Below are 24,010 nucleotides of genomic sequence, written 5' to 3' on the forward strand. Positions count from 1 at the left end.
TGTTAATGAAATGATAAAATATGCCTTATTTATTAGACATTGAGGAGATATATGTAATATTTATTACACGATAAAAATATATATACATCATTTTATTAATGAGGAGTATATCCATTTTAAATATTTTCTTTGTCCAATAATAGTTTTTCACTATTGACTTGACACACACCTAAATAAATAATAAATAATAGAGGTAATATTGCTACATTATACTTTGAAAATATTAAACTTAATGTTCTGAAAAATGTATTAGATATTGAATAGTACTCCCTCCATTTCAAATTAATTGAATTGTTGAGGTGTTTCACACCCTCTAAGAAAAGAAGATTAAGACATAAATTAGACATAACTTTCCATTTTTACCCTTATTAATTATTGTCAAATTTATGATTTAAATAACTAAACATTAATTAATAACTAATTCCAATACTAACTAATGAAGGGTAAACTTGGAAGAACATTCTAAAAGTATGAACAATTAAGTTAATTTGAAAAATAAAAAATGTCTCAATAATTCAATTAATTTAAAAAGAAGGGAGTATTTAAATAATAATGATAAGATAGATAGACTCTTGATTTTATTGTTGAATAATTATTTTTCCGTTTTTAAAATAATAGACATGTAAAAATGGACAGAATAAGTAGAAAAATTGAGGATACGTTTGCCTTTTTAGGGTAAGAGGAAGTAAAATAAAGGATAAGATTACAAGTCAAAGAATTAGAATTCAAATAATCAACCAACTGAAACTAAACTATTAAGATTTTTTTATTTCCGTCTCAAGGATATATAGATTTCTAGCCTCCCACCACAACCATGGATGATTAGAATAAAAAAGTATAATTTTCATAAATCTCATAGTGTAAAACCTAAATTACCTTCTATCCCTATTATTTTTCTAATTACACAAATTCCATATTTTTTAGTCATTTCGGATACATAATTAAGGATCTGAATATATTATTGTTGATACATTATGTATCAATCTGTTGCACTTAATAAGGAAAAAAAAAGTTGAAAAATCAAATTAAGACCTCATAGTATCCATCTGTTGCACTAATTAAGGGGGGGAAAAAAAAAAACTGAAAATCAAATTAAGATCCCATAAATTGGGTTATTCCATTCCAAATTATTGTCAAGAATTAAATCATATAGTGTAACTAACCAAAACAATCAAAAATTAAATTTCTTCTTCTTGTTCATCATTCTCTCTGTTTCATAAAAGCTTTTGTCGAAATTTTGGATTAGCGAGGTGAGTTATGAAGGATACAAAAGTGATGGAATTGTTGTTGGACAAACGATTTCTTTTGTGAATCTTCAAGTTCATCAAATATCCTTTCGATTTTTTGATTCACGATTGTCGAAAATTTTGAGATTCAAAATTTTTCTCCCAGTTCATTGAAGATCCTTTCAATTTTGATTCAAAATTATTGAAAATTTTGAGTTTCAAAATTATTCTCCTAATTCATTGAAGATCCTTTCAATTTTGATTCAAAATTATCAAAAAATTTGAGAAGATACATCATGAAGATCCTTTCAATTAAAATTAATAAGTGTTGTATTTCTACTAGCTATATATATTAAATAAGAAAGTGTTGCACACAAGATTTTAGGTTTGAGATCGATACATTATTGTTTGGTAATTGTTATGTATCAAATACATTTAGTATAAATTCGAATTTACGTATCATAACTAAAAAGTCAGTACATGATACATTATTATTTATGTATCTTATTTTGTTTGAGAAATACTATAATTTAAAATTAAAAAATACATTATACATGTAATTGTTCCAAATTAGCTTCTTTTTTGTGTGTGTGATACATAATACAAAGTTTATGTATCAAGTACATTTATATTGAACATGATAAACACTAATCGAAGATTCAAAAACATTAGAGTTATGTATCAATACCTTAAATATGAACATGATACATTGCATAAAACAAAGGTTTTGTAGCAGTGATGTATCAGATTAATGATAACACTAACATAGACTAATTTAAGACTCAAAATAAATGAGATACATTAAAAATCTGTATCTTTGATAGTGATGACCATGCAATGGCAAATCCAACTTTTTTCTTCTTTTTTTTTTGAACGTTTTTCAACATTAGATACATTAAAAGAAAAAAAAAATTTCAAGAAAAAATTTCAACGACGATATGATTAACTAAAATTGCATAGGTTTATAAGATTTCAATGGGGGAAGGGGGCGGAGGTAATTTTATTTTTATTTTTTAAGATGAAAAAATTAAAAATAAAAAAAAATTGGAAATTAAAGTGATTGAAACAAATCTACCTCTTGAATAATTTGAAATCATTAATTGGAGATAGAAAAGATTTGAAATTCAAAAATAAATTAATTGATGTAATTATGGAAAGATTTGTGGCGTGAAAAAAAGGAAGGAACATCATGGGTATGAAATTTCAGATTAATGTATCCGGAAAAAGGAATGATGGAAGGAAAAGAAGGGATTTTTGATATTTTTTGAACTAGTAGGGAAAATAAGAAAATATGATAATAAATGATGTATAGTTGAGTAATTTTTCCAATAAAATATAATAGTTCAAATAATTAGTTATGTTAAACTATGGTTTGGCGGTAATATGCAGTTTCCAGTTTCTCATTATTTCATTTGCCAGCTACAGTAACAGCAACACCGTACTGAACAGAAAAGGACCAATAATCATCCAACAAAAAAAAAACCATTTTTTTCTCTGTCCCAATCTCCTCCTCTTCTGCTTCTTCTTCTTTATTATGGCCAAATTTCCAACTTTAATTTCTTTTAATTTTCCTAATTAAACTACTTTATTCCCACTTCAAGAATTGTCTTTTTTCTTTTTGGTTTGGCAAGCTCAAATTTGCATCTTGTTTGCTACTGGGAACTGCAGGTTTGTCTTCGTTTTCTCTAGCTGTTTTTCTCTTTAATACAAAGGCTTGGTTTTTTTTTTTGCTGTTTTTGTTTTTTGGGTATTTTCTTATTTGCATTTTTTTGGTTTTTTATTTCAAGAATTGGGTTAATTTTAGTTTAAAAATGCAATCTTTGGTGTTTCTTTTCCACTGGTTGGAGCTAGTGTGGAGATTTATCAGATGGGGTTCTTGTATATTTGGGAAATTTTGTTATTTGTACTTGGTGATAATCATGAGGAGTATTTTAGTACTACAATCTTGATTTTGCAGTAGTAATCTGTTGCAACTATCTGGAGATCTTTTAGAGTTTCTGCTTCTATGTATTGTGATACATTAGGCTCTTGCAATGTGGATATCTGATCTTTACTAGTTCATAACTTCTGCTGGTTTCTTTTCTGAAATGGGGATGGTTATCTTGATTTCTTATGTGGATATTGCAGCAAGGGTATTTTATGCTGTTCAGCATAGTGCAGAATTTCTGTGATTTTTCTTTCAAAGTGATGGTTTTTGTAGAGAAGACTTAATCTTTGTGGATAGTTTGATCATTTTTGCAAGTCAATCTTGTTTGAGCTTTTCGAGACTTCTTTGTTATGGTATTCTACTTGTAAAAAATAAAAAAAAGGCTTCTTTGTTATCATGGCTCATTGTTTTGATGGTATTGCTGATGCTAAAGTTTGTGGGGTAAGGTCTGCCTGCGTACACTCTACCTTCTCCTGACCCACTTTGTGGGACTACATTGGGTATGTTGTTGTTGGTAAGCGTTCTGTTCATTTAAATAAGACAATCTCTTGGTAGTCTTCTTTCAATTAAATCCTTTTCATTTTCAGCAGTTTAGTTCTGCCAGTAGTCCTTGTTGTGGTGTTAGTTAAAGACACAGCAATTGATCGCCTTACAGAGCCCGAGAGGTCTCATATCTGTATCTAATGGCTGCTGCTTATTCGTTTAGATTCGTGGCAGAATGTAACTTGTAAGTAAAGACAGCGGGAACCTTTAGAGAATTGCACATTTGAGCTCCCAGATTGAAGCTGAAAATTATCTTTGGTTTGGCATTCGATAAACCATGCTAATCTCATCTCATGTTGAGAAATTAGTTTAGGACTTCATTAATAGGAGACAAATTAGTTGTAAATCATGTAGAGCATCTGGATAGATAGGTTGCAAAGTTATCAAGTATACTCATCCAACTCTACTATGTTGAATAACAGATTGAAGAATTCATCATGCACTTTGAAAATTTTCCTCATGCCTATGCACCTTCTTTTATAGATAATTGATTTCCTTATCGGATGGAAAGAAATTTTGAACTTCGTCTTCATGAAAGATCCTCCTTTTTCAGTTTTGGGCATCTGTTGAAGTAATGCTTTAGTTCTTGTATACAAGAACAGTAACATTTTAGTGTTGACAAAGCATTTCTCAACTCTAGCATGCTTGGGTTGCTAAATGATCTTAGTCACCACAAAATAGGGGATATTCTACCCTGAGTCGTCTCCTTTTTCACAATGTCCCTTCCATCACATTTATTGTTCTGGCTTCTTCTGATATCCAATTACGTTATGGTGTTACGACTTTATCATAATAAAGATAAAAGACTAAATGAGTATTAGTTGCTTCCTTGATAGTGTTATAGCCGCATATGCATGTGGAGAGGGAACCATGGGGGGAGTGAAGGAGTTCTCAGGATTCATTTTATTCACAGTTAAGAATCACAGTCGAAGGTATGGTACCCTTGAAGGAGGAATTCCCCAACTTTTTTTTTTGTAAAAAACATGCCGCGAAACCTTAAATGCTTGGGAGTGATGAAGGACAAGCATGAGGGGAAGCATCTTTTTCAGAGATCTATTCAAGACTGGAGTGGGATGAAGTGAATAGTGTCCTTCAGAAGAAATGTATAGTGCTATAGCCTATATGTTGTTCCGGAAAATAACAAAATACCATTTCCTTGACAATATTATGTAACTGGGTAAGCAGCAACTGTTTTTTATGTAGTCATACTATAACTACCTGCTCAATGGAGGTGATAAGAGGACCACGTGGAAGCCAATGTGGGATACTAAACACCTAAAGGTGGGTTTTTTATACTGTATACTATGTGCGATCCTAACCTAATGTCAGATAATCTGAGGAAGAGGAGATGTTTATAGTAAGTTGATGTCACATGTGCTAGATGAATGGGAAGGATGTGGACCATCTGTTACTACATTAGAACCTTGTATAATGTGACCTGCTTCTCTTGGTTGGTAGTCAATAATGCTTGCCTGACTCATCAAAATCTTCAATGAAGGGGCATCTTTCTACGTAGCAGATGTCAACTATGTGGGGATGATGTACAAACCAACTATAAACCTTTTGTTTATTCATCGCAAAGTGGGTTATGCCAAGTAACACCTCACAACTGCTAGTTGTTGGAACAATGGCTGAACAGGAACAAGAAATCATAGTGGTGGAAGACTATCTCAACATGGATATGGTGGACAGTGTGGAGGGAAAGAAACACTACATGTTTTGAAGATAAGGCAAATACAGTCAAACAGATCAAGTTTAATTGTATACTTTTGTCATCTTATTGGTCTAAGGAGGAGTTTGTAAATGATGCAGAATCAATTCTTAGCTTCTTAAAATCCTTATTAGATAATACAGGTATTCGAATTTCGGTTTTTGCTCAACCTGCAATTACTTTGCACTTCTTTAATGCTGTTTTTGTAATACAGTTAACTTCCTCTAAAAAAAAACTACATTACTACCTTGTAATAGAATTGTATTAAATATGAGCATCTCAAACAATGGAAAATCATTTGACCAGCTGGTAGGTGGAAAATATGGATGCTAGGAAGAGGAGAGATGGAAAGTCGAGCAGCTCCTCTTGCGCATTTTGGCCAATTTGGGTGTAAATGACAGAAAATCAACCAGATTTTTTGTTTCATTGATATTTTTGCTGAAAAAGGAACCTTCTTTTTTGCATAGATGGGTTGATGGATCCTTGGAAACATGACGACACGATCTTGGTGTGATATTCAGTGCAAAAATCTTGACTTTATCAAAAAACGGAGTTCACTAATTAAAGTAGATCAATTATTTTCCTCAGAAGTGGAAAGATATTGTTTCAATTTCATCTTACTACATGGTCCAAAGAGATATGAGTGCCTTGCACTAAAAAATGATGTTTGCTTTTCTTATCCTGAAATTTTATGCTGAAGTTTGATCTTATTTTACACAGTTTGTGGACTTGTAATTCTGTTGAATCTTTCTTCTATTTTATTCTCAGGTGATTTCTTCTCCTTTATTGAGAGATCTTCAAAGTAGTAATACAAGTTATAGCCATGGCGTATTGGAGCTTCAGGGAGATATTTAGTGTGCTTGCAGTTAGCTAAAATGAAGACCACACAGGTACTTGTGTTTATATATTACTAGGTCTCCTTTTGATGTGTTCAGATCCTTCATGTCTTTCTCTGGTTTGATTTATGGAATTTCATTTTTTTGGCAATGCTATCTATTTTATTCGAAAAGTTTCTCAGTGCAAGTTATGACTCAATTAACTCGCTGCTTACTCTTGTGGCTTATTTATAAAGTTGAGTAATCTCCGTTCTGTAATCATGTAGTTCCTCCTTATCCTGTAATAGTTAACTATTTATCAACATTCTCTTCTTATAGAGCCAGCAAATAATGTATGCATATGACTAAAATTCTGAAACCTGATATGTTTAGATATTCATTTTTGCTATTAAATTCTTTTGGTAAGTTGTAACTTGTTGTTCAGATATGGAACTTTTTTTTTCCCTTATATTGTTCATTGTAATAACTTCAGGATCTACAAAACACAACTGAGAAACAATCTTCAACTCAGGCCTCTCATGAAGCCCAAAGTGACCAGCAGAACAATACAACAGATACACCTGTAGCAGATTCAGGTTCAGTTTCTGCATCAGGCAATGACAACCGGAAAGTTTCACGTGAAGATATTGAGCTAGTAAGATAGTTCTTTTTTCCGACACATACTTTTATACAAGTGTGTGTGTAGGGGAAGTTTCCATTCTCTGTCACACCTTGTTCTTCAAACTTTATTATGACACAAATGGTGATGTAGGTCCAAAACTTGATTGAACGTTGCTTACAACTGTATATGAATAAGGATGAAGTGGTTAAAACACTTCTTAATCGCGCAAGGATAGATCCCGGATTTACAGCTCTTGGTATGTATATCAAAAATGAAATTGTTGGTGATTGTAATGGTTTATGCATTTTCTGCTTAATTGAAATATGTTTTCTCATATTTATCATTACTTTGGTTTTGGCTATAATGTGTGTCAGTTCTCAGTCTCTTAAACCTTTTCATACTTAATACAGTTTGGCAAAAATTGGAAGAGGAAAATGCAGATTTCTTTCGGGCCTACTACATTAGGCTTAAACTGAAGAAACAAATCATCTTGTTCAATCATTTGCTTGAGCACCAATATCATCTGATGAAATATCCTGTGCCTCCGAAGGTTCCATTGACTCCGATGCAGAATGGGATAAATACCATGCAAGGTAATTTTATTTACCGTTATATCATTTCATTCAATTTCATATTCTTTTTTGTCTTCGCTTTTATGACTTAATTTGGATTAATACTGCTTTCTTGGAGAACTAAATGGGGGCATCCCATGAGAGGAAGCATAATGAGTTAATACAATAGAAGTTATTGTACTCCTTCCCTTTCATCCTTCTTCATTTCTGGAACAACGTTAAACTATCGCATCCTTTCGAAGTGGACTTAAGATACTTTAAGAGAACAGGAACTTTGTGTTATCTACAGAGCTATTGAACAATATTCTTGTATACTTTATTGTCATTATTGTTGATCGCCTCTTGTTTTCAGTGCAGTCAACAACTTACCCATGGGATACCCCGTCCTACAACAACCTCCGCATCCGGCTACAGGTCAACCTCATTTTGATCCGATGGGCATGTCCAGTTGCCATGTGGTTAATGGTGTGCCTGCACCAAGCAACTATCATCCAATGCAAATGAGCTCTGGAAATGAGTGAGAATTCATTTTTTATAGGCTTAAAACTCCCTTTTAAACTTTGAAATGTGAGACTAGAACTCTGAAAATCCATAAACACTTCCCAATTCGACGTGTTTTCCCTATTAGGATTCATGTTTATCTTATATACTCACCATATTATACTTGCAAAGATCTTGAATTTAACTTTACACCGTGACAAGTATATATATTTCATGCTTCATAGAATTGGTGAGAGCTCTCGCCATTTCTCGTTGTTTAAGTAGCACTGAGGTTGGTGAAAGAGATTACTTTTCTGCTCAGTCCCTCGTGTTTGTCTTTTGTTTTTATACCTCAGGGATGGTGCTAGGGTGCCTCAAGGGGTTCATCTAAACCCCATTCGTCCAAAAATTACACTATATATACAAGGTCAAATATGTTTATGGGCTTAAAATGATGAAAAGCTATTTCTATAGTAGATATTTAAAAGAAATGGTATGGCAAATGTCACTTTACATTTTCCTATTTGTTGACAGTATGGTGGTAGAAACGAGTGCATCCGATGTAGCACCAGCAGTTCCACCTAGCAATGCCATGTCTGATATGCCTGTAAGCCCTGCATCAGTAGCTTCCAGTGGCCACTTCCCCTTCACCGCTTCGGAGATTTCAGGGATGGGAATTGACACATCAGTGCTTGACTCTTCGTTCCCATCTGATGTAGCAAGTTCAGTAGGATTGCAACTTCCACCAGATAATGGTGTTGGTAATTCTAGAGATTTGCTGAGATCCTTGGATCAGATTCCTTGGGATTTCAGTCTTTCGGATCTAACAGCAGACTTGTCAAACTTGGGAGGTAATTTTCCTCATACATAATTCAAAAACTTTATAAATAGTACGACTCCTGGAAAGCAAAATCTGACGGAGGTTTTTGCTCCAATACTAATTGCAGATTTAGGATCTCTAGGAAACTACCCTGGTTCCCCATTTTTGCCTTCCGATTCAGATATTCTGCTTGATTCTCCAGAACAAGAAGATATAGGTGAGAATTACTACTTTCTTGCCCATGTAGTCTTATGCTTTGAATCAGAAACAGATTGAGAAGTTCAAAAAAGCATTAGCTTTAAGTATATCTACGGGTGCGTTTGGTATGAAGGAAAACATTTTCCGGAAAATGTTTTTCAATCTTCTCATGTTTGGTTGGGTTAAATGTTTTAGAAAATATTTTTCAAATCAACTCATTTTCCTCAAATTTAAGGAAAATGACTTCCCTTCAAAACTTAAGGAAAACATTTTTCAAAACTCTCTTCCAACTTCAAACTACAATTATTTTTTTGTTGAAAAAATCAATTTATTTTGTCCCTATCCTCAAACCAGCCTCCCAACCAACCCCCTAAAAAAATAATAATTTAAAGTTTATTTTTAAATTCAATTTTTTTACCCACCCTCACCCCTACCCCTACCCCACCCCCTCCCAAAAAATATTAAAAATTATTTTTAAAAAATATTTCTAATTTCAATTTTTTATTTTTTACCCCCCCTATCAATTTTTTTATTGTTTTTAAAAAATATTTTCAACTTTAATTTTTTATTTTTCATCCCGATCCTCGATCACCCACGCCCCCTCCCTGGCCTTCCCCCCCCCCCCCTCCAAAAAATAAATAAATTGAGTTTGTTTTTAAAAAATATTTTCAATTTCAAAATTTTAATTTTTCACCCCTACACTCGATCCCCCCCGCAACCCACCCACTCCCTACTCGCCACCCCTACCCCAAAAAAAATAATTTAAGTTTGTTTTTAAAAAATATTTTCAATTTCAAAATTTCATTTTTTCATCCCTACCCTCGACCCCCCTACCAGCCCCCCCCCCCCCCCCCCACCCCCAAAAATAATTTTAAGTTTGTTTTTCAAAAATATTTTCAATTTCAAAATCCCCCCGCAACCCACCCACCCCCTACTCGCCATCCCTACCCCAAAAAAAATAATTTAAGTTTGTTTTGAAAAAATATTTTCAATTTCAAAATTTCATTTTTTCACCCCTACCCTCGACCCCTCTACCAGCCCCCCCCCCCCACCACCCCCAAAAATAATTTTAAGTTTGTTTTTCAAAAATATTTTCAATTTCAAAATCCCCCCGCAACCCACCCACCCCCTACTCGCCATCCCTACCCCAAAAAAAATAATTTAAGTTTGTTTTGAAAAAATATTTTCAATTTCAAAATTTCATTTTTTCACCCCTACCCTCGACCCCTCTACCAGCCCCCCCACCACCACCCCCAAAAATAATTTTAAGTTTGTTTTTCAAAAATATTTTCAATTTCAAAATTTCATTTTTTTCACCCCCTACCCACCCCCCAACACCCTACCAGCACCTCCCCAAAAAAAAAATTTAAGTTTGTTTTTAAAAAATACTTCAACTTCAAAATTTTATTTTTTCACCCCAACCCTCGACCCCCCCGACCCACCCCCTACCAGCCCCCATCCCCCAAAAAAAATTTAAGTTTGTTTTTAAAAAATATTTTCAACTTCAAAATTTCAATTTTTCACCCCTACCCTCAACCCACCCCCTACCACCCCCCACCCCACCCCCAAAAAAATTTAAGTTTATTTTTAAAAAATATTTTCAATTTCAAAAATTATTTTCTACCCTAGTAAAAATAAAAGATATTTCTCAAAAAAAAAAAATCATTCATAAATCAAATACTAAATTTTTTTTTCGGAAAATATTTTCTACTCACCAGAAAATAAGTCAAAAATCAACTTGTTTTCCAAGAAAACATTTTCCATGGAAAACATTTTCCTTCGTACCAAAGACACCCTACATCTATGTGCTTTTTCTGAAATTATTTAGATAGATTTAACGGCTGGAGTCTTCTAATAGTCGGTATTCCTTTCTTTACTTTGAAATCTTGTAAGGAATTCGACTCTGATCCTCGTGAATGCAGTCTTGCTTTTATGCCCTGTGTGACATGGTTTAGTCATGAACATTTAAATACTGATACATGATTGCTCCATGGCCTTAAAAAAAAAATAGTTTTTGCATTTGCATATTAAATTTACACTCTCAACGAAGGTATGGACATTTATTACAAGAAACAATGTTATTACCCGGAAACAAGGCATGTCTAGAAAAGTTCTGTCTGAGGATCATGAATAAGTTTCTTGGGCATGAACATTTCCCATTGTTAAAAGATGACATGACTCGATCTAGCTAAACTTTGTATGCTTTTCTTAGAGTATAAAATAATCATTCTTATGCTTTTGGTTTGGCTTTGTTTTAGTTGAGGAGTTCTTCGTTGATGTTGAAGCTGCCCCAGGGCCTGCAGCATGTCCTCAATCAGATGAAGAGAAGTCCTAGTTTAAGTTGACACGAACACGTGCTTAATTCCATAGCCAGAATAAGGAGTTTGGCGTAAAATGATTGGATCAGCTAAGAACATTGATTTACCTGTGGTAGGTATGTCTATGTAGTTATTAACCCAACTTTTCTGGTGCCAATGACTTACCTCGCTTTATTCTTATACTGATCGAGTTGCACTATTTTCTATTCTAATAGATTTCACTTCCCTAGCTTGCGCGACTCGTCATTTGTAGAAGCAAGTCAGGATATGTCAGTTTCATTCCTTTTGATATTATTAAGCTTGAATCTTGGATATTGAACATTAACAATCAGATAAAATCTGTTAACCATCTTTTGTACCAATGATTCCATGCTGTTTATGGGTGTCCAATTGTAAAATAAATGTTAGCACTACACAAGTGTGTTTGATAAGGAGGAGAGGAAACATTTTTTGGTTTTCTTGAGGAAAACAAGTTACTTAAAAATCAAGAAAATTACTTCGCTAGTGGGAAAAGAGAAAACAAGTTTCATAATTGTCATACGAAGCTCATTGTTTCCTTCCACTCCCAGCATCCCCAAAACGGTACCCTCCCCACCCCATCTCCACCCCTGTAGTATTTTCCTAAATTACACGCAATTATGTCTGGGAGAATATTTTAGCTCACTTACCGAACACTAGAAAATAAACAAGAAAATTGTTTATTTATTTATAAAAGCATTTTCCTTCATACCAAACACATCCTACAGTCAAAATGTATGGAAAATGAATTGTATGTTGTACAATTGTTGAACAAATCACGAAAACAAACGGAAAATCTTGAAAGCTTGAGGTGTGTATAACATATTTGACCAGTAAAGGTGTATCCTAACCTTGAGCCTATTATTGTTTAGGCTTTTCTTCAATTTCTGTTCTTTGGTTTACTTTTGTTGCACTGAGAGGGTAAAACACTCCCTACCAAAAAGTTCTTCATTCTCGTGTCTCCAACTCAAAACGTCTTATTAAGGGTGAAAAGATCTCAATCATCCCGTCACACACCTCAATTGTGTGTGTGTGTATATATATATATATATATATATCATTGTAATAGTCACTACAACAGATAGAAGGTGAAGGTACTTAATTAATATGATGAGATGTGAAGAAAACAGAAGGGGGATATGTCCTGATTCTAATCTTTTACAGCAACTATTTCCAGTTGTTCACATATTACTTGTGGTTTATTAAGAAGTGATCCAGGCAGAATCGTCAAGCACATCAACCACTGGTAAATCCTCGAGGCTTTCGTTTCATCAACTCCTCTATACCCTGGAATTGTCTTAAGCACAAAATTTCAAACTTATTAAGTTGTTTAACATACTTTCAATCCACTGTTCTTCGTAATTTCAAACTTATTAAGTTGTTTTAACTTACTTTCAATCCACTGTTCCTCGTAAATCAATCTAAAAGAACAAAACATATATAATACAGTATAGATTAGTAACACATAGTTTGAGCACACAGTGTTGGGAAAGGCAAGGCACTAACAAAAATGTCCAACAAGATAACAACGGAATAATACCCAAGTCTAACTTTCCCTTTCAATTTGAACCAAGAGAAGAAAGAAATATGAAGAATGGACATCAAGTATATTAACCAAACTAAAGCAATAAGACAAGAATAAACCAATCACACAAGACAAAGATTTACGTGGAAAACCCTTCGATGTGAAGAGTAAAAAATCACAGGACCAAAAGCTCCACTATGAACACCAAGAGTTACAAAATTGATCTCCAAAATTGGCCACAAAACAAGCGCCAAACAACGAGCAACAACAAAACAAGATTGCACCAAAACTAGAGAATTAGATGAGAGATTTCATCCAAAAACGAGCTACTGTTCACGCCCCAAAATCAGAAGCTACAGACCTCCAAATCCGATTTCCACCATTGAATTGCAAGAACCAAATGCTGAGAACTCCCAGTTCAAATTTGAGCACAATCCAACGGTTAAAGAAGTGGAAAACTCTGTCTGAAGTGGACTGCCTGAGCAGAAATTTTCCAGAAGCAAAAATGGGATTTTTCTCTTTTTCTCTCTATCTCTAAAATGAAACTCTCTTGATGTTTCTCTCTTGTGTTTCTGAAAATAAGACCAAATAAGCCTTAGATATGCCACATAATATTGGGGTTATGGGCTAAAGTGGACTGGTCCTAATAATACTTTTATTTATCCACATAGGAAGAGAAAAAAGATCCTAATTAAACCCAACACACAGCTCAGGAATAATAATAATTATGAATTCAATAACTCAGCACAGTACACAACTCACTCAGATTTGGACAACTTGTAAGCAAGCATACAAGGGAACACATTTGCTCTTTGTTATTAAGATCCAAGTCACACAAATGGAGAATGTTCAAGGTTTTAAAGCTTGTCGATAGGGAGCCACTCTGCAACAATACCAGATGCCAAAAACTAGACATATTTGTGGCAAATAAGTTAATCCAAAACTGCTAACAGGTTTGCATCATGCATTCTGAAGTATGCTAAGAGAAAAAACATGCTTGAATATACAAATCAAACATTATAGTTTAAAACCATTGAAATCGTAGACACTTTTATTAATTAATTGTATTCTTAACAAACCCACTCAAGTGCGGGTTATTAGAGAGAACACACACTTTCATTAGTTAACTAGTTTCTAGGCACGTGTACCCCATGCATGTTATTGTATAAATATTTTGAAATAATACAAATTAGTTAGAGTAGATTTGAAGGGGAAAATGCAAGTTTAAACTGATGAATGGTGAGCTTAGTAGACCGACTTCATTGTTGAGCATAAGATAATTAGATACTTTTTGAACAATTAAATTTAGAGGTAAAACTATAATGATATTCAATTTACTTTACCGTTTGATTAATTATATGTGAATATAAGTGACGTCGGCTAGCTAGAAATATTTTACGTCTAACAATTTTTTATGGTGCATCTTTAAGAAATATGATGATGATGATTGTATTTTCAACACCTTCCATTGTGGTCTTATTGACAATTTTATAACAGTTTGTCTCTGTTAGAATTTGAATCTTGTTCTTCCATTTTCTTCATCCATCACTACTTCATAGGTTAGATTAGGAGTGGGAAACAGACAGGTTGGATCGGATATGAGAAGATCAAAATTTAAGGCAAAAAGATAGGCATCACTACTTTTTGATCTTCAATGATAATTAATTAGCGAGAATATTTTAATTGTTACTAAATATATTTTTTAAAGATAATTAGCACTCTCCAATAAAGGGTTTAGTCATATTTATCGCAGCTAAGAGGCGATTTTGTTGCATGCAGATAGATGGCAACATTAATGCAATTAATTATTGATTGCACTCCCTTTTTAAAGTTTGTTCTATATCTTTATTTGTATTGTATTCCTAAATTTAAAACCATGAAATACGTTATTAGTGAACAAGCAGTATCCAAACATTGTAATTACCGATTGTACCGAAAGTAATGTGAATAGTACTTTATACTTGGCTCATTTGATTGAACAAATATCTTTGCCTAATTCTAATATTGAACTATATTTGCGATCAATAAATTGAAGTATTATCATTATGATTCCCTAATTGCCTTTATGTTTTTGTAGAAATACTGATCCTCTAAGAGATAATAAGAGAATGTGAAATCAAATGGTATACTACTTTTTCTTTAGGTGGTTTGTGTTGGAATATATACTAATAATCATGTGTTTAGGTATAGTATTTATTATAGAATAATTATTTATTCATTTTTAATAGATCATATAGTCGTTTATGGTGTTTGTGTACTTATATAGTAAATGATTTAGTGTATAGAGTTTAAGCTTATACACAGAAGATTAAATCATCGGTTCATATAAGTGTAAAGTTTATTGTTCACAATCTAAGATGAGAATTGGACATGCCATCGGTACGATTGTAGCACAAGATTATATGTAGTTTATCTTGATTATGGAAATGGTATAGTTCCAACTTCTTGTGCTAGTGCATTTTGTATGTATTGAACGAGACCGAGTAGAGATAGTTTCTTTAGACTAACTGACAAAAACATATTTTCTAAACTATTAAATGTACTTATATTCTTAATCCTGATAGAACTATTATGATCCGTATATGTTAATTATCGTTTTGATTTATTAAAAGGTGAGATTCGAAGATGGGTCAATATGCCTGGTAGATTGGATGATGATAATATATATTGGTGAAATAATAAGTTAGTTGACGGAATCCATGTCTCGATATAGAGATTGATGATATGCCTTTTTGAGAAGCTTATAAGGTTTCATCGTATCAAACCTTGCAAGTGGATTATGAATCCGACACATGAAATAAGTTAAGCAGTTCTCTAAAGGAAATTGATCATTGAATTAAATTTGTTAAATTTGTTAAATTTGTCAGTAATTTAATTTATTGATTAGTATCTTTAATCTTAACATGGGGAATTACATATGTGTTTAATGGGGAATTTCGAAATATAAATATAGGAGTGCAATTACGAATTTCGAGTGGAATGATTTGTAATTTATTATGGTAAGAATAATTCAAATTAATTATTTAGGATTATTTCCATAATAGGAAGCCTCATTAATTAATTTTGTGGTCCCTATCGTCCCCATATTTAACTAGAACTCAATCTATTCTAAGGGGAAAAGAGAGATGTATGTGTCTTTCTTTATGCTAAGGAAAGGGAGAAGTATGCGTCTTTCTCTATTCTAAGGAAAGGGAGAAGTACATGTCTTTTTCTATTTTAAGGAAAGGAAGAAGTACATGTCTTTTTATATTCTAAGAAAAGATTGTGTGTTTCTTCTCTTCCTTGGACTAGGAAGAAATCTCTATAAATAGGGATTCTTCTAACCCTTGAAAAAAGATAGGTTTTCTATAAGATACTTGCCCACCCAAGTATCGAGAGAGTTCAGAAGTGAACTTGGGATCACTGTAGAAGACCGCAGAACTGTGGTCCAGCTTGTCGACTAGCTTGTGGATTCGCTTGAAGGTGATGCTCACACTTCAAGAGGTAATTCTTGAATTAAATTTCAGAAAGTTTATGTGCTCTAACATGATTGTACTTGTTCTAGCATAAACCATGTGTTGTCTACTATTCATGTAAGTTGTATGATTTTGGTATGCTTCCGTTGTGCAAATAGTTTTCCAAAAGTTTGATTACTGAGATTTGCACTGAATGTTAATAAAAGTGTATTTTTGTTCGAGGTTCTTGAGAGTTACTTAAATAGTTGAGAAAAAATTACATACGACACTAATAAGGACTTGGGATATATAGATCCTTCTAGAGTGTAATAGTGACATGTTGTAAGTCAATGTTGAATGATGGAGGCCTTATACAATCTCAAGCAACTTGAAGTCGACTATATATACAAATTCTGACTTTTCATGTAGTTTGTCAAAGTCCTGAAAGGAAATTTTTCGAAGTACCAACTACTAACAAGTACAAGTGTAGCTAAATGCAGCTACCTCAACATAATCCAACAATCTTTCAAGAGTTGAAACCTTCAAGATCACTTCCAACCTTTCTAATTTAGGAGTTTAAAGCTCAGCATCAATTTGACTCATCGACTAGTGTTTTTCTGCTATCACATGATCTATATTTTCATTGATTGTATTATTGATTTATTAACTTGAACTTCAAAAGAAATTAAATCATATTGACACACCAACCAACATAGAAGGACTATACATATTTGGATTTTCGTAATCATCATTAACAATCTCTTTCGCATTGAGCTCCTCTTCTAATTCTTGAACTAAATAGGCTTATTAGGAACCAACAATTAGAGACAGGTGGAAAATCTTGTCCTTATATGTATATATATAGAGACAAGATTATTTAATGGTCCCTAATTCTTGTAAATTAGGGAAGAAAATAAATCTAGTCTCTAAAATATAAGCATCTGGTCCTAAGAGCTTATAATAAGCGGGAAGAGTATGGGCCCTAATCTAAATATTATGTATAAGAATATTTCAATATACAATTACCACTACCCTCACCCACCCCTTTCTCTCTCTCTCTCTCTCTCTCTCCAAATAAACATCTGCTCCTATAAACCTTCATTTTATCAGAAATCATATCTGTAAAAACTGTAAATCCAACTCGATTTGATCACTCACAGATCATTTGGGCCAGAAAATTACAAAAGAGAGGTAAGTCCTTATCTATCAATGTTTTTCTTCTTCTTTCCGTCATTTAAATTGGTCTTCTGTGTAATTTTTTTAATGGAGTATATATTGTATTATTGTGATTTAAATGTGAAGAAATGGTGAGGGTTTCTCGATTTACATTTCAAAACTCATTCAGATTTAAGTTTTTAATTTTAGGAGGTGGAGGGCTCATTCTTTAGGGAATTTAGGGATTTTTTTTTTATATTTTTAGCAGTTACACACTTTTCACTTCTTGGTGATAGAGTTTTCAACCTTTTGTATCCAAGATTACATGCCCAATTGCGATATTGTAGATCTGGAGTTTTTGTTAAGCTTTAGGGAAGTGTGATGATTTCATTACCCTGTTGGAGGGTTTTATAATCATGTAAATATGTCCATCCTTTCCTTAATATCATTGAGAACTAGAGTAGAGGAGGAGAGGGGAGGAAAAAGGTGTAGGTAGTAGAAGTGTGGAGTTTTAAATTTTTTTCAAGCTCTAATTAATATTTCTTTTACTATGGATGAAATAGATAATGCTTTGATTCATGTTACTAACTATTAAAATATTAGCAAAACATGAATTCTATCATTGTTGTATGTCTAGATCTACATGTTATTCTTATGTCTTCACCGCATGCATAGCTATATATGAGAAAGGAATTTGTAGCTACATAATAGATATGTAGCCACGAAAGTTAGTCGTTGCCATAGAGGAAATCCATTTCCAGGAAGCATAGTTTAGTTGTATCAATTTATAGCCATGAAAGAGGAACCGTCTTCATAAATTCAGGTTCGTATCCTTGATTGATGTTAACTTGAAATTCATTTTCTGAAATTAAGGTTAGTTTACTGAGCAGGGACTAAAATTCATCCTTGAATGCTGGAATTGTTGACTATGTATATATTGTGTAGTTCTTCACCTTTCTAGTTTTGTGTTTGTTATCCTGCGATAAGAACTGAAACTCATATTTGTTCTTTCGGTTGTGAATCAAATTTAATTGGAAGGCTGAATACCATTTTTAATACTTATAGTTGAATCTGAAGTTAAGTTAAATGTTCATTGTTGACGATACTAGAGCTTCATTTTGAGTTAGGAAAACTAAACTAGGAGTTGAATTGAATAGCTTCTCTAATTATTGTCGAAGTTCTAATTAAGTTTTTATTCTGTAGAATGGATTGAAGAATTTGAATAAAAAGTCTGAAAAAACAGAGCATCAATATTGTTTCTTGCTAGTAACATTAGTTTAGGACATCAGTTTTATATTTGTTGTTGAAAATAATTTATCTTCCTTTTGTAACTTCATTATTTTTTATTAATATTGTTCTATTACACAGTTTCTACGACTATAACTTATATTTGTTTATGTAAGAGTGCTACCCTATTGTTGGATCTAAAACAATAAAATGACTTGCACACAAGATTAGCACTATACAGGTGACCAACTACCCTATTCTACTATATTTGTATGGGTTGGCTTCTATTACCATGTTCTCTGTTCCTCATTTCAGCTGCTATTAATGGTTATTGTTGTACATCATATTCGTTTTTAGTCTCTTTTAGCTACCCACTCTTTCGAAGTTTCTAATAAGTAAGTAAACTTCTAAACATAAGTTAAAGGAATAGAATATAGGTACTCCTACCACTCCAATCGAACCTCCACAACTACTAACCTGCATAAAAATCAGCCCAACCTAACAGATCACAATTTACATAGCGCACAGCTCAACATCAACACTCTAACAATTACATATCCTCAACAATAACCTCAATAATTCATCAATCACAAGTTCTACAAAAATGCACTCACAAGATCAGTAATACACAAGATCAAGTTCACTAACACAGAAGGTCAAGTTTACCCGTGGTAAAGATGTGCAATTCAATGAAATGCAATGTCAAGTATACTGATGCATGCCTGACCTAATGATACACACCCATTGTCTCTCAGTTCGGGACCCATGGGGGACATATCTGTCCATGCATCCATCGCGGCGCGTGACATGACCCTCGATAATAGTATCATTCGCGGGATGCGACATGTCCCTCGATAATAGTATCCGTCGCAGCGCGCGACACGTCCCTCGAAATGGTACATCCTCTTTAATTTCTTATTTTTCCTCAATTCACATAACACTTATCACAACCATGTCTCAGAACCAATGCAAATGACATGCTCACATAAATAATGAGGAGATGACCATTTTCATGATAATGCACAATTTACAACAACACAAGCGTGATACAACATCAACAATGAGTCAATAATTCTTTTAAACCATTCTCAACACATCACACACCAACAATTAATCACATTGTCTTTTATTACCCCTTTTTCATCATTAGAATTATTAAATATGGACAAGTCAACCCATCCTCAAGTCTCATTACTCCACAACACATATCACAAGGAAATTCACGATTCTACACACTTACCAAGGGTTTAGAAATCCATTTGCCTCAAATAGTCGAACAATCACTCCGGGACTTGAGCCTTCCTCTTTCGGTGTACTTCCACATCAATACAATCTATTCAAATAAATAACCACAATAAAATTTCGAACTAACAACACTCATATTACTATATGTTTAGCCTATGCCCAAAAATTCACCCAAACCAATAATCAAGTTCTTAAATCTTGATGCCAATTAACATGTCAACTCTCATATTTCCAAATTTCAAATCTAGTGTTAAGTCTTAATTCCTTCAATATCATAATCTAATGGTATTCATATTATATAATACACCTAATATTTAATTATCTATCTCAATATAGCAAAACTTGAATTATAATGTAATAACTATCATATTATACTAAAAGTGGGAAGTCACAAAAGTAAAAGTTGAAATATTATTTTACCCCTATCTTAATTCAAAATGTTATAAAATATCTAAGCAATTAAATATTAAATAATAATTATATCATATTATATTATATTAAATACTAAAAATGAAAAGTTGTTTTAAAACATATTTTAAGAATGTCTCTCCATTCTCTAACATAACTTTTGAGCTCTCTACAGAATTCTAAGCAAACTTTTGGCTTATAAATATCATGTGCATGAGGTAAAATTATTATTGGCAAATACATAAGCCAATTTGTCTTTCATAGCTTAGAAGAAAAAGAAATTGATTTCATCAATTACAGAAAATGCTTAAGCATGGAGATCACAGATTAAGGTAGAAGGTTGTAGTGGAGTGTTCTCTTGCTTTCCGAAGGGTTAGGCTTAGTGATGTCTGTCGTAGTAGTACTTTTATTCTTGTACTGTCTTTCTTTTGCTTTCTACCACCAATTGTTTTTATGGTGTTTCGGTTATTGCACTTTTTTTTGTTGTTGTTATTGTTTTCGTAATAGTTATATTATATTATATTCTCTTTACTGTCATTTTTCTTTTTCATATTTACTCTGATTTGCTATACTCTACTCAAGTTGAGGGTCTTCTGAATTGAGGTAAGGTTTGTGCACATCCTACATTCCCTAGACAGATTTCACGAAATATGTTATTATTATAAAAGAAATAGTTATAAAATCAGACAACAAATTTAAACATTTGGGCTGAATTGATAAATGTACATCTATTTTTCTTTGTTAGCAAGTTTTGTCGAGAATATGTTTATTCATCCTGTTTGATAAGTTATTGATAATTTTTAAGATTTCTTTTGTCGTTAAATTTCAATTCTCTTAGTTAATTCAATATTTAGAGTAAGAGGTATTTACATGCATTTACAGTAATTTAGAGCATGAAATTCAAACGGCATATTTCTATGTACCATTATGGGGCTATATGATATTGATTTTCTTTACGTATTTATTTCTAGATGGTAACTGTATTTGTCCGCTTTTTCGAATTTATTTCTATTCAGCAAATAAATAACTAAAGTAATGAATTACACTTAACACAATACAAGTTTAAATTTTAAATTCACAAATTTTAAATGGTGTCTCCGTAGCATAACAACAAATATTTTCTCAAGTGACATAGCTTTAAAAATAGATTTTTGATTTATTATTTTGTTACACAAATTTTATAATAAAAGCTGAAAATATATATGCAACACATGTTCCATATATATATATATATATATGTGTGTGTGTGTTATGGTGTGTGAAGCAATGAATATGATGTCAAGCACCGCTGGTAAATTTTGTCTCTACTTTTGTCAAAAATAGGTATTATCTTATTCTGGAGAAAAATATGATGCATACTTCGTTATACATAAATTGTAAATTATAGGATATGTTAGTGCAATTACTTCCCTCTCATGGTCTGTGCTTTTTCTTTTTCCTATTTAAACTTGTAGCTTCCGAATTCCGAATATGAATAACTTATTGATTCTATATTTATTTTCTATCTATAATCTATATGAATAAAGTCTTGCGAATGATGTGTATGTTTTATTTTTCTTCTATTTTTTTGTGTTTTTTCTCCATTAGACTTCACCAATCTAATTTTTATGAATTTTTTTTATCATTATCGTAAATCTGTATTGTTATTTGGCTCAAATTAGTCATGTGAGTTTATTGGAAGTGTGTTAACTACTGAACAAAGTTAAAAAATTACCGATAATAGCTTCAACGGAATTGATCTTAAACATTACAACGTGCCCCTCATTTGGTGTTTCTTGCTGCACATTAAAAATTATTACTCACTTCACACGATTTGCATAAATTTTTAATTGTTCGAACGAATCTATAAAAATTCACATAGAACACACGTGCGTTGCACGTGTCCAGAATTTAGTGAAAAGAAAAGAAGCGAAAGACCAACTCGCTCCATCGACAGATTAGTAGATGACGCGCAGATTGTGGAACCTTACTCCCAAACCAATGATCCATTCTATGTTATCTCAACCCCCCTTAATCCTTATGATTAGCCTATAATCATTACCTAATCATTACTCACAATTGTCTACCAATATAATATGATGTCCTACAGAATTCAAGTAGCAGCTCTTCAATTTCTTTTCCTTAACAAAAATATGGACTAACTACTAACAAACAAAAAAAATAAACTAAGGAATGAAAACTAATAACCAGAAGACACATAAACAGAGTACTTTAATGATTAAACCTAAACAGTGAACAACATTGACACTTTCTAAAAATAATAATCACGAAAATTCTTACCTGAAATAGACGCCGCAAGGGTTTCTTTTTTCTGGGTTTACCAAATTATATCAGAAATTAGGTAAATTACTCGTGCTTCGCACGAAATTGAACTATTTTATTAAGCTTACATATGATCATTCGATCATATTCATATTTTTGATACATACACTACTTTGTCAAGAACATTTTATCATAAGGCAAAGCGTTCCTCCGAAATCTTAAAGTGCTATATTTTCTAATTTTTGTTTTTGTTATAGAAAAATTATGAGTCATAGAGAGATTTTAAGTATAAGAAAGAAGTCTAAGAAAATTTCCACAGAAATAGTTGGTCAGAAGTAATGAAATTTGATCAATTCCAAAAAGTTATAAAGAACAACATCAGACGTTTAAAGAAGAGATCAAAATGTTAGGACCGAAATAAGTAGGTGTAACACGGAAGCTAGCAAAGCAAACCTCGAAAGACCATGAGTAAGAAGACAAACGAGAAATATACAAAAAGAAATAGATTTAACGTGGTTCGGTCAATCGACCTACATCCACAAAGGAGATGAGCAGTCCACTATATAAACATGAGAGTACAAAATATAGAGAGAAATAACCTCAACCAATTCACTCGGAATACATGGGAGGTTCACACAAGTGATAACATATCAAGCTTGTGACCCACAAATTCTCCCTCTAACCAAAACTCTCAAAGCCCTTAAGACTACATTGTGAATGTTGATTAAGTTAGAAGGAACAAACCTCTATTTATAGAGTCCTAAACCTTTTCCTACAAGAAAAGGACTATCCAATCCAAAACTTTTTCCTAAAAGAAAAACCTATTTATGGTAAGAAATTCAGGGCAAATAAAACCCAACACAAAAAGCCTCGAACAACAACACTCCCAAGTAAAGTGGAACATCACGTCCATACAAGAACATAATTGTAACGACCGAGTTCCGTCGTTATAGAAAATCCAACGGGAAAAAATTTTGGGTCGGAAAATTTTTTCGTAGTAACTTGGAATTTCCCAACCTAATTCAGATTTGAACGAAATCGGAGTTATTAAGTTGTAGGGAAATGTGACAACAATAGGGTGATTTATTTATGATTATGATTACATGAGGGGATAGATAACTCGTTAAGGAATCCGTACGACTTTACAGAATTGAATTCGGGCGAGTAGAACTCCCGGAATTGATCTTAGCGTGAACGGTATTTTCTGAGTGTCGTTGGTTAAAAGTGTGTTGTGAAATGGGGGTCTTGGAATTATTAAAATAGCTCACTGGTTCCGTGCAAGCTGTTGGGGTGCGATTTCTACCGCCATGGCGTGGAAGCTGTAGCGGGGTGAGGGTCGTTGTGGCGGGTTCGACGCGACTTAAAGTCGTAAATAAACCCCTAAACGAGCTTATTTTGCACTTTTTGATTTTTAGAGCTAAGGAACGAACTCCAGGCGACTCCTAACATTTTTCCACCATTCTTGAGGCTAAAGGTAAGTTTTTCACTCCCCGAATCCGTTTTT

The 24,010-nt window shown here is 32.9% G+C and overlaps 1 protein-coding gene across 1 annotated transcript; it reads left to right on the plus strand.

Annotated features, from left to right (window-relative positions):
* The first annotated feature begins 2,718 nt into the window (after nucleotides 1–2,718).
* Nucleotides 2,719–11,584, plus strand: LOC125830125 (uncharacterized). Its single transcript, XM_049509329.1, has 9 exons — nucleotides 2,719–2,894; nucleotides 6,176–6,297; nucleotides 6,716–6,877; nucleotides 6,995–7,100; nucleotides 7,255–7,437; nucleotides 7,774–7,933; nucleotides 8,431–8,747; nucleotides 8,844–8,933; nucleotides 11,173–11,584. The coding sequence occupies exons 2-9, from the start codon at nucleotides 6,283–6,285 to the stop codon at nucleotides 11,247–11,249; spliced, it is 1,110 nt and encodes a 369-aa protein (XP_049365286.1). The 5' UTR covers nucleotides 2,719–2,894; nucleotides 6,176–6,282; the 3' UTR covers nucleotides 11,250–11,584.
* The last annotated feature ends 12,426 nt before the right edge of the window (nucleotides 11,585–24,010 follow it).

This window comes from Solanum verrucosum, unplaced genomic scaffold (genome assembly GCF_900185275.1).
Source record: "Solanum verrucosum unplaced genomic scaffold, falcon-dt-bn FXZP01000464.1, whole genome shotgun sequence".
NCBI classification, from domain to species: Eukaryota; Viridiplantae; Streptophyta; class Magnoliopsida; order Solanales; family Solanaceae; genus Solanum; species Solanum verrucosum.

Bases quoted from the DNA above. Each gene is read 5' to 3' on its own strand.
- LOC125830125 (XM_049509329.1), top strand. The intron at 7,101-7,254 runs GTATGTATATCA...TACTTAATACAG, and splicing joins TCCCGGATTTACAGCTCTTG to TTTGGCAAAAATTGGAAGAG. The intron at 8,748-8,843 runs GTAATTTTCCTC...TACTAATTGCAG, and splicing joins AGACTTGTCAAACTTGGGAG to ATTTAGGATCTCTAGGAAAC.